Below are 11558 nucleotides of genomic sequence, written 5' to 3' on the forward strand. Positions count from 1 at the left end.
ACTGAAGGATTCACCAGCGTGACTAGCAACATTACTTCTCCCATGAATGATTTAATGCATTAAATTTCAAAAGTTTGGGCCTTGGAAGGAAAGAAATTGTAGGTTAAATGAATTACAATGGTTGGAGTCTTACAGCAGCTACCATTTCTGCAATGATCTGACTGACACAGGGTGAAGGGAGAGAGACGCCAAAAGTAGCACATGGGCCAAGAAGGATAGCATATGTATCACATGGTTTTGTAAGGGGCTTCCTTTACAATATTTACCTCTAAAACTCAGCACCTTTTGACACAGAATAGCATCCTATAGATTGATTACTGTGTTCACAAGCACATCAGATAAAACTTGAGCTTCCATTTCATTTGGAAAATAACTAATAGTAAGCTTGCCAAATCATTAAGCCAGTGTGTGGATAGATTTACTCTAAACTGCCTATCTACTGGGAAGCTTCCATTTGTACTCTTTTGAAGTTTTCCATGCAGGTGCTAGAAAGATAAATACTAACTACATTCTCAATCACTGTAGAGTTTACAATGCAAATATTTAAAGTTTCATTTTATATAAGTACACATCAAATAAACACAAGAAATACTTGCACCTGTATCTTATCTAGCTCTCATTAGTTGTATGAGAATAGATGTATATGCTCTGTTTGTATAGTTCTGCCTGTCCCTAGTCCTTGATACCACAACATGGATTTAACCACCTGATGTAAACAAATACATCAATAACCAAAGCCAACCAAAAAGCTTAGAAAAGCTAAAAATTCTCAACTCTATAAGTGATGCAAGATACCATGGTTATTTATATTACAAAGTTGCTGTTAAAAAGAGCTGTTACTAAAGATTTTTTTGGTACTGCTGTGCTTTCAATAAAACGCCAAAATTCTTAACCTGCTATTTACCAGCAATGAAGTGATTAGATATCCTAAACCAAAAAGTATATGCCCTCTTCACAGTCAGATTTGAAAAGCATCTTCAATCTCTCTGCTTTTCATTCCTCTGTGGGAAGTAGGAGAGTTTGGGGACCAGTGTGTTGCAGCTGTAATCCACCCTGTCAAAGAGCATCAATTTTGTTCCTAAGCAACCCTGCACAGTGCAGTAGTTGCTGTCCTTAGCTGATAAGGATGCTCAGGGAATTGTTAACTGGCTGCAAGTGGGAGAGATGAAAGTTGCAGAAACAGAAAGTAAGGCCACAAACACAGTAATAAAAGTCTTCTTTTGGGTTATAAAAAGGAGGACATGAACAGTAAGAACAATGAAAAGTTAAGGATCCAACTCACATTACATATGCTCTCATACAGAAGTCTGTTTTGGTTCATCTTCCTAAAAGAAGCAATGAGTTAGGACGCAGCAGACATGTTCATACTGTGAGCTACTATACAATGTTAAATTATGTCCATCACAACCTCATAGTCTGACTCTCAGCCATTTACAAGGAATGCCTAGATGGCCAAGCTTGCAGGTGATAACTTGAAATGCTGTTCCCTATATATCAGTCAAAATATTTTGAGAATCTGCCAGTACAATGCAAAAAAACCCCATGTCTCTGGATACATATTTGAAGAAAGCTAGGGTTTGGCCTAAAATATTTTTTTCCTCAAATAATAATGAATCAAATAATGTTTATTCTCATAAACTTAGATCATTATATGTAGCTTTATGGAGTTTCACAGTTATTTCTTTATCCAAGGTGATTTAAAACTGCAGTGGAATATACTTACTTTATTTTAATTTACCAAAGTACTCAGTAAAATTAAATAAATTCCTAGAAATTTATGTTGCCTGTTATACCATAACAAGTTTTATCTAAGGAAATTGAGTCTTCAATAATCAAATAGTCAAATTTATTTCTGCAGATACAGATTTTATAACATTTTTGTTTTAATGTTCATGTTATATTGTATTCGATCATATTTTGAAAAAATTAATCAGGTGTTCTTAATAAGGGGAGTTCTGCTTCATGTTAATTTTTGATAAGAAGGTTTAGTGCAAGTGATAGTATAAAGGTGAGCTAGACACCACCTGGTTAAGAGTCAACTCACAAATCACGTCTCCTCAAAGAGAAAAAACTGTGATACAAGATACTTACCTCAAGAAAATATCTTTTTATACAAAGAATTGCGATAAATCAGGGAAATATGTTTTAAAGATGTTTCATTTAGGAACACAGATCGAGGTAAAAATCAACTAGCAGAGCTATAGACCATGCTTACAAAGCTCACATTACTGAAAAAAAGCCAAAAAAAACACTAAAACAAAAACGCAAATGCAGACAAAGTACTTCTCAAACCTCCAGCTTAAGTCTACAAACAATATGCATTAAAAAATCATATCAAAACAAAATGAAAATATTTGCCAGCACACCAGAGAAGAGGATGAATTTGCAGCAGTCAAAATTGAGAATTATGGCTTACCTTTTCTTACCACACATCAGCACTTTAACTAATTTACTGCATATATGCTAAATATGAGACCTATTGAAACCAATAAATCCTCAGATTGGATGTTTCTTTGAAAAAATGGAATCTCCTACCTGACACTGTATTATAATTGTGCACCTGATTTCTCCAAAAATTGTCATTAACTTAACAATAGCTACATGTACTCATAGTCACATATCATACATATCTTTTCATGCTGAACTGCTGATTTCAAAAAAACAGAGACAGAAAATTATGATCAAAAACCACATTTTCCCTTGGATGCTTTACATTACTCTTTCAGCCATATTACCTTTTTTTTTTAAAGTTTAGTCACTTATTCCTCTCTCCTAAGCAAAGAAAACACTGTACCCTTTCAGAGTGTTACATGTCTATAGGGCACACTGTATTTTAACAAGAACTGAACCCTTGTAAGATTCATTTGACCATGATAGGGGTAGGACATACCCAGACTCAGTATAGTACTCTACTCATGCTAGTGGTTATTCTTGTGCATGTAAGACTACATTTTCTAAGGTGACTAGGTACCTAGTTTCCCAGCTTACTTGCTTTCAACTGTTCTCTTTTGTGTTTCTAAGCACCTAAGCCTCTTTTGAGAATTCAGGCTGGGTGCCTATCTGCATCTCCAGACACCTAAATGCCCTTAAAAATCTTCCTTGCAGTGTTTGGCTCCTATAAACTCAGGAGATCTCTGTGCCTGTAAGACTTGACTTCATCATTAAGCCAAACAGATCAAAGAAAACAGTAACATGGATGAAACTTTAAAAAATGGGGATAAAATGAAAAATACTGCTCCTAAGTACTTTAAATATGCAAAAAATTGGCATTGTTCATATTGATAACATTTTTGTAGGTTTTTAGGCAAACTCCTGTAACAGTGAAGGATCAAGCCCTAATTAAGTACATTTACACAACGGTTCCAAAGGCTTTAATATTCAGGATGGAGACCTGCAGACAAGCAGGGAACAATATACTGTGCAGTTGAATATAAGAAAGGAAACTGTTTTTCTCTATACACAAAGAACGTGATTGCTTAAATTAATAATACCTTTGTATCTTTACCACTTACATAGATAGCAGTCTTTTATGTTTTCTTAACTTTTGCAAATGCACTTAGCTGCTAGAATCTGAACTGATGGTAGTAAGAGCTCTATACTGATGACTGGGTACATTAAGATATGCTTTCTGATAATGCATAAGGTGTGTCTACACTGGTGTGAGAAACAGAGTGCAGTTTCATTTGAATTATAATAGAGCTCAATCTTGCTGTATTTTTTTAATGAAATTAAAATATTCTAGGACTGATGTATTGGTCACATGATCTTCATATGTGACATGTTTGAATCCGAGCCTTCATATACCAGATACCTAAGCAAATATTTGTATCCAGTGTTTTCCTACAGAACACTTACACCTGTTGCCCATCAGGTGCTCTATTCAAAAGCAGTATTTTGTATTTCATCTCAGTTCTCATTTATCTAGGTCTATGCTGTGGAAAAAATGCAAATTTCTTTGTGCACTTTGGTGAAAATGAATTTTGTCAAAACAAAACCCAGAAATTTTATTTAACAGAAAGTTTATAAAATATTAGCAGAGGCATGAGAAGATCAGAATCATATGCTACAGCAAAAAGTACTTAACGAAAGAATGGCAGAATTTTGGCTACTAATTGTGATAGGGGTCGAAGTCCAAGCACAGTAATTATTATTGTTCTAGGAAATGTAGTGTAGAGCTATCATATCAAAGCACTGTCTATGATTTAAAAATCTTTCCTCTATTGCATGAGCAGTGCAGAAAAACGATATTTTAAAGACTACGCCTTGCATAAAAATCTGTGTTCCCATCTATTGCCTGATAAATGATAGGTACAGAAATATACAGAATCTTTTCTGTTGCTCCATCAGCTCTGTTATCAGGTAACTGATGAAACCCAATAAGACTGAAACTAAATTTTCTTTCTGCATTTTTAATTTATAGTCCCTCTTTTGAACAACCTATCCACTTAACCCTTGCTGAACCAGACTCTTCTTTCACCAGCTTACCATGATGCAAATGATGAACTGCTGCCAATGTATACAGTGGCATAAAAATTTAGTAATAGAAGTAGTTCGTTAGACTTTCTTTCAAATTTCTGAGAAGTTAATTGTCATCCTGAAGTTACAAAGTTGTCGACTTATTTTGGATAATCATTTTATTTCTGCAGTATTTATGATTTCCCATGTTCAGAAATACAGTTTCCATTTCCAGATTTATTTTGCACAGTAGCACTATCTCTAATACTGTATTAATAGATTTATATGGTGCTTGTATTGCAATTTTTTCTTAGACAGAGGCACAATGATGTGAGTCCAGTGCAGACTGTCATCACTCGATTTGAACTTCTTGGGTTTGATCACTTAAATTTTTAACTAAAAACACAATATTCACTGAAGATTAGTTAAAAGATAGGCCATAATTAATAGATCAGGCACCAGTAATAATTGCTTTTCGAGTTGATTTGTTCTTCTGTACTATGACAGCATATTTCTTTGCTACATCCTGGCCCACGCCATTCTTGTCATTCTTATTCTTGACTCACAATAACAGAAAGCAAAGAAAATTCCATCTGTTTCCACCAAAGGAGCAAATAAATTAGATTCTGAGCAGAAAGATCTTTTTGTTAAGCATTACCTTCATGCTCTTCATAACTAAAGTAAGGAAATTCATGCTCAAGGAAAATGAGTGAAGTAAACTAACTCTTGTTTCTCTAAGACATTTTCAGGATTTTTTTTAAACAGGAAAGCTGGTCCCCAGTGCAACTAAATAAGAATTTAATGACTCCTGTTCTCTGTCAAGCCAACAACAGCCCAATACAGTTTGAGTAATCTTTTTATTAGAAAACAAATAATTTCTTTTTCACTGCCATTAAAATGACCCCTACTTTTCAGTATTTCAAATTCTCCCTCAAGCCCTTTTTGAGTATCTAGTAATGTGCTTTGAAGGTGATTACACTGCACTTTGTCGCTTCTCTGTTATATAGTATCCTAATCATTCAGGCTAAATGTCTCTGCTGTGAAGAGAAAATAGATTCAGACATCAAGCACATTTGTAAAATACAAAATTCACTAGGTTGTACACAAGAATAGAAAAATAGAAAAAATACTATTTGAAACAGAGTTGAAAATATCAAACACAAAATGAATGAATGAGCCAATATGTGAGTACGAGATATAGAAACAATATTGCAATTTTGCTATTCTTTATCTTTGTAATATTAATCATAAAAGTATTTCTAAACTTTTAATGAAATTGTTCACAAAACAAAGATTTCTAATTTTGTACTCTCTTGTTTCATTTTATTGAACTCAATGTTGTAAATATGAGTTCTGAAGAGATGGATGTTTTCAAACTATCACACAGAGACCATAAGAAATTAAGGTACTTACAATGGTCAGAAAAAGAAAACAAGACAACTGTGGCATTTGGGAAAAGAGTCATGCTGTGGAAATTTTACAATGCCCATAAGCAAAAAAAAATCTATCAAACAAAGGTCAGGAAAAAAAATGTTATGAGTAAAGTCCAGGTCAAATGAATTACAATGATGATGATGAATGAAAGATTTGACCTAGTGGTGAAGGATGAATGAGGAATCTGGAACAAAGGAGAGAAGAAAAAAAGCCAGAAGAGTCTTAATATGAACATTGAACTTGTCTTGAACACAGGAGGAAAGATGCCAATCCAGTAGACAAATCGCCAAACAGGAAAAACATGGAAAGCGGTAATTTGAAAGAAAAGTAAAGAAAACAAATGGATGGAATATACCCATGAGGATGCAATAAGAATGGAAAAGGAGTAAAGATGGCAGAGAATGGGATGTGCAGGAAGATTAAATTTATCACCCTATTCCCCTGTTCACCACTTGAAACTTTCTGTTGTCACGTTCAGTCACCTGTTTGACTATAAAGTCTTAAGAGAATTTTATATATCTTGAATGGGATTCCTCATAGATTAAGAGCTATATTAAAAACTAATGAAAATTAATAGTTCCTTTATTTTTTTGTGAAAGACACACCTCTAGTTTATACAATTAAAGCAAATAAATGACCAGTCTCATGTTTAAGCTTCCCTTCATAAAGTATTATGTTCATCTATTGCATGACTTGATGAAGGTACCTAATGTAAAGGCTATAAATACAGAAGTTTAAGATAGCAGTGAGATTGCTTTAGAACTAGTCACAGAAGAACACTATGTCCCTTATTTAAAAAGTATAATATCTTTATAAAACATAAACTACACAATAGGTCTGCCTGATTTGGGAACAAACATTACCCTTACACCACCAAAACCTTACCAGCTATTTCAACTTGTTTGCTGGCTACTGTTAAGGCAGAAGGAAAGTTATTAGATTATTATGTTATGAGGTGACAGCAGAAAGTGACATAAGTGTGTCATTATGGGTGTAGATGTTCACAAGCCCCCATACCAGTCCCAATTCAACAGACCTGAGCTTTTTTCTCTGCCAGCTTTTACACTACCCTGTTTCTTGACCTTTATGCCTCTAACTTCTATGCTCTTCATTTTTATCTTGAATCTCCACAAACTGCTTTGTGACCTCTTTCAATTTTATTCTTTTTCCCCTTCTTGTCCATTGTCCCTCCTTTACTTTTGCTTTTGCTGCAATTAATACTGATAAAACACTAATTTGGAATTTAAAGTCAGACTGCTCATTTCTTGGCAGAGTATATGTTGTTATTCTAGAGTCATCATTCTCTCTCTTCTCTCTTTCTCATTCAGCCTTTATCTCTTTCTCACTTTCTCTTTCTCTTCCTTTTCTCCTTTCTTCCCTTTCTTCCATTTTTTTCATATAACATCTCTATGTACAACTATGTACTACTTGAGCAGTCAAGAACAGTTAATAGCTGGGATATCCTTGGAGGCTAAAATGTAGTAATGTTTGAAGTCACTGGCACTCTGCAGAGGAAAATGTAATCTATGTTTTTTAAAGACACTTTAATTGCTCAGCAGTCATGCAGAACTGGGAAATATTGCTCTGCTTCCAAGATAATAACTCCCCAAATTACAAAGGTCGCTTACTCAATACCCATGTTATCTAGCAAAATATGAGAATGACACCAAGACTCAAAAACTCAACTTCATGTTAACCTATTATTTAGTATTAGCTTTCATGTATTTTTGTAATATACATAACCTGCTGTGTGCTACTGTCATTTAAAACATAAAGACTTCATCTAGCTTTGTTGATAAAATAAAGTTTTTCATATGGAGCCCATTTATACCGCCCTAATTCAGCTAAAACTAAAATTAAAAATGAATGGGAATAAATGGATGAGAAGATTTAGCACAGAGCAAAGGTAGCAGTACTAACTACAGCCAGCTTTCACTGACCCTTGCTGCTTTTCCTTGCAATTTCCCTCTCTTTTTGTGCAATTATTCCATCAACTAAAAGGAGCTCAGAGCTTTAATATCTATTTAACATATAAACATAATCTTTATATGATTAACACAACGTTATTAAAAGAACTAGCTAATGCACTGATTAAAGATTTCCCAGAAATTTGTGATGTCTGTCACATCCAAACTTATAACTGTATCTGAACTTCTGAGGGTGAAACTTTGTATCTCTGCACAACCTGCTCAAAACTTTGTGCAATCTACCTCAGAAAAGGAGTCACACATGAGCATATTCTTTTTAACCCTTTTTCTTCCTCTCAAGACCTAAACATTGTATGGGCACGTACTTGAAAAACGGTTTTTAGGCTCTGTTACAAGAGATTTTTAATGATGTTCAAATCTCATCAGTACTTTCGAAGATTTGACTCAAAATAATACCTCAAAACCTGGAACTGTAGAATAATACTACTTTTTTTGTGAAAGAAATAAAAAAAATCATATCAATGCCAAATAGATACCATACCTGTGTCATAATCAATTGCAAACTGGCCATAAAACTGAAGACAAAATTATGTTCAGTACCATGGACAAGTACTGCCCAAACTATACACAGAACAGCGAAAACTACTTACTCCAAAAACGCCTTTTGTTACAAGAAACACAGACCAGCTCCTGATGGTAAATTCTTAATACCCAAATTTTTGAAATCATCACAGTTGTAATTAAAGATATGTGGCAAAAACTATCAGCATCAGAAAATATAGGACTATAGAACTAGTTAGCATGCATAACTTGTTCCTGCTGCTAACTTGTCTCTCCAATTTGCCACCACAAGAAAACAAAAACAACAAAAAAACCCCAGGAATCTAAAAAGCATATTAAAATCCCCAAAGCTCTTGTCACTCTTTTTTAGTATAACTTGCCCTTACAAGTAGTATGAAATATTTACAATGCACTATATTTATCTTCATTTGTTATATCACACTGGAGATAAAAGCTCTGGATAAAAAATGGTGGCATAAGACATTCCCTTTATCTTCTTTAATATTTTGTTATGAGCATTTCCAACTAAATTATAATTGCATATAATAAATTAACTTTTTCATAATAGTTTAAAAATGCACTTTCATTTTGCTAAATTTAAAAGTTATCCATGTTTCATAAATTTCATCAGTCCCAACAAGATGTGGCAAAATGTTTGACAAATAAAATGATGGGCTTTGCCTTCATGAAAGTGAAGTTTGTCTTTTAGTATCTGTAATTATTAAATAACTAGGCAGTTTATAACGAATCAAGAATTTTTCAGTTTCATAGATACTGCACAATTCAAAATTAAGAATAGGGAAAAAAAATGTCTTCCCAAATTAATCAACCTTATAAATCCCTGTTATATATACAGAAAAAAAAGTATTTTACAACTTAGTGCACAGAATCAGCTGTACAATATGACTCTGGTATCAGAGACTTTATAAAATATTACTATCTCCCATCTTTCCACTAAACTGCATAGGGGCCTAATGTCAACAATGGCATTTTTAAACTTCTACTGCTCTGGAATAATTTCTGTTGCCATTAGAATTATGTTTTAAGACATATGCTTGCTATGTAATTTGTCTCACACTTCCTCGGATAATTTTCCAGAGTCTGTCAATGCTCAGGGGAGTTTGACACCTCTTATTTACAAGTTACAGGTCCATGGAAATCAAAGAAATTTATCCAGTGTCTTAAATACCATCAGGAATAATTTTTTGTGAAGATTAAGATTTCTGTATCTGTTTTATTTTCATGAAAACAAATCACTTCGCAATAACAAACTCAATACCCAAGTCTACATCAATACATCACTTCAAGCAAAATGGCAGACTTATGCATGACCAAATTAAAAGGCTGTACTTTGGTTCTCCTTATACTTATCACTACTTTAGCGGCATTATAACAACTCCTGTCAGCAAACATTACTCTCTTAAAAATCCACTGAAAACTCATAAATATTAATAAAATATTCAATTTTGACTATCCAAAACCAAATAAAATATTAGAGAAAACTGCAAAGAACCCAAACAGCTTCAAGGTATCTTTTGGTTTGTTCTGTTCTTTTGGTTTTGCAGTTTATCTGCAGTTTTGGTGTTCAGGTTATTTTAATTTCAGCAACACTTTTAACTCACCTACACGTGTAAAACATTTAGAAAGAAGTGGTGAGTCGTATTCATGAAGTTCTTTAACAAAAACTCACCCTTGCATTTTTTTCTATCAACATTTTTAAAAAATTAGAGTAATTTTTGTTTGTGCCAATATACTTGTTGAAACGTTGGCTGTAACCAAACACCAGCTGCACTTACCCCAGTGTTGTCATAGTGACAATGGTGTACCAGAAGGCTGCAGGGATGCTGGTGAACTTGCTGGCTGATGAACCTTTCTCTGCATAGTACATTACTGTGGCAAAGATGATGATGGCCATAGTGAGTGAGAAGAGGAGGAAGCCTAACTCTGAGGCACAACTTTTCAGGGTATAACCCAGGATGCGCAGCCCCTGCGAGTGGCGGGAAAACTTAAAGATCCTGAAGACACGAAAGACACGTAGTGTCACAAAAGCCCCACTGACATCCTCATTATCTGTCATCACCAGGCCAATGTAATACGGCATGATGGCGACCACATCAATGATACTCATGACACTGCGCACGAATTTGTAGCGACTAGGGGCCGCCAGCAGACGTAGGAGATATTCAACTGTGAAGATCATTACACAGGCAGTATCCAGACAGAAGAAAGCCACAGCATAGCGCTCTCCACAGGGCAGCTCCTTGATGCGACCTGGGCTTACCCCACAGGGCACTGTCTCCACCACATTAGCAATAACAGAGACAGCAATGAAGAAACCAGTGACATAGTAGAAGACCAGAGCCAGTGTACTGGTATGTGGGTTTTCAAAAGCCCGCCACATCCTCTGTCGAGCTGTCATTGAGGGCAGGGAGCTCTCAGCTGCATGATCCTGGTCGGCATCATCCTGCAAGCGCTCAGCATTCTCACGCCGGCGATCCTTGTACTCCTCATAACAGCAGTCGCCAATGATCTCGGGGATGATGCCAAAGAAGGCTAGCTCCTCATCGTAAGCTGAGATGCACTCCTGGCGGGGATAATGAAGCTTCCCAGTACGGTAGAAGTTGAGAATGTGGCGGAAAATGTCAGGGTCCCGATCAAAAAAGTACTGCTGTGTCTCAGGGTGGTAGAAGAAGTCCCGCTCCGAACTGCCCAACAGTGTGTCAGGGTAGCGCTCTAAGGTGTCCAGCCACGTCTGGAACTGGATGCCACTCACATTCAGCACAATCAGAGAGTCCTGGCTTCGCTTCCTCTCCTGCCGCGGAGCAGCTGGCATAGGACCTGTGGCCACTGGCATCCATCCTATGGCCGCTGCCCTGGCAAAGGGTAACCAAGCTGCCACTCCTGCTGCCATGGTCCCAGGCAACTACTACAGCCGAGGAAGTCAATCTAGAGACAGTCCTGGTCCCGCACTAGAGAGGGAAAAGAAAAATACAAATGTTCACATATTTTTAAGGCAACTGAATTTCTGAACGTTGTTATGATTAACTGAAAATCTTTTTGCTCCCTTTCTGTTTCCTCTCTTTTTTTATACTCGAATATCCTTTCCAGGGACTGGTTAGCCAGTTAGGGCAATAAATTAGGGCACTTGGAAATCAGCACATTCAAAGCAGCAACTCTAGC

General features: G+C 35.7%; 1 protein-coding gene across 1 annotated transcript; it reads right to left on the minus strand.

Annotated features, from left to right (window-relative positions):
- Positions 1 to 10170: 10170 nt before the first annotated feature.
- On the minus strand, positions 10171 to 11349 carry LOC104534020 (potassium voltage-gated channel subfamily D member 2). The gene has a single exon (XM_010192411.1). The coding sequence runs from the start codon at positions 11287 to 11289 to the stop codon at positions 10171 to 10173; it is 1119 nt and encodes a 372-aa protein (XP_010190713.1). The 5' UTR covers positions 11290 to 11349.
- Positions 11350 to 11558: the final 209 nt, after the last annotated feature.

The sequence above is a fragment of the Mesitornis unicolor genome, unplaced genomic scaffold, assembly GCF_000695765.1.
Source record: "Mesitornis unicolor isolate BGI_N332 unplaced genomic scaffold, ASM69576v1 scaffold20049, whole genome shotgun sequence".
Taxonomy (NCBI): domain Eukaryota; kingdom Metazoa; phylum Chordata; class Aves; order Mesitornithiformes; family Mesitornithidae; genus Mesitornis; species Mesitornis unicolor.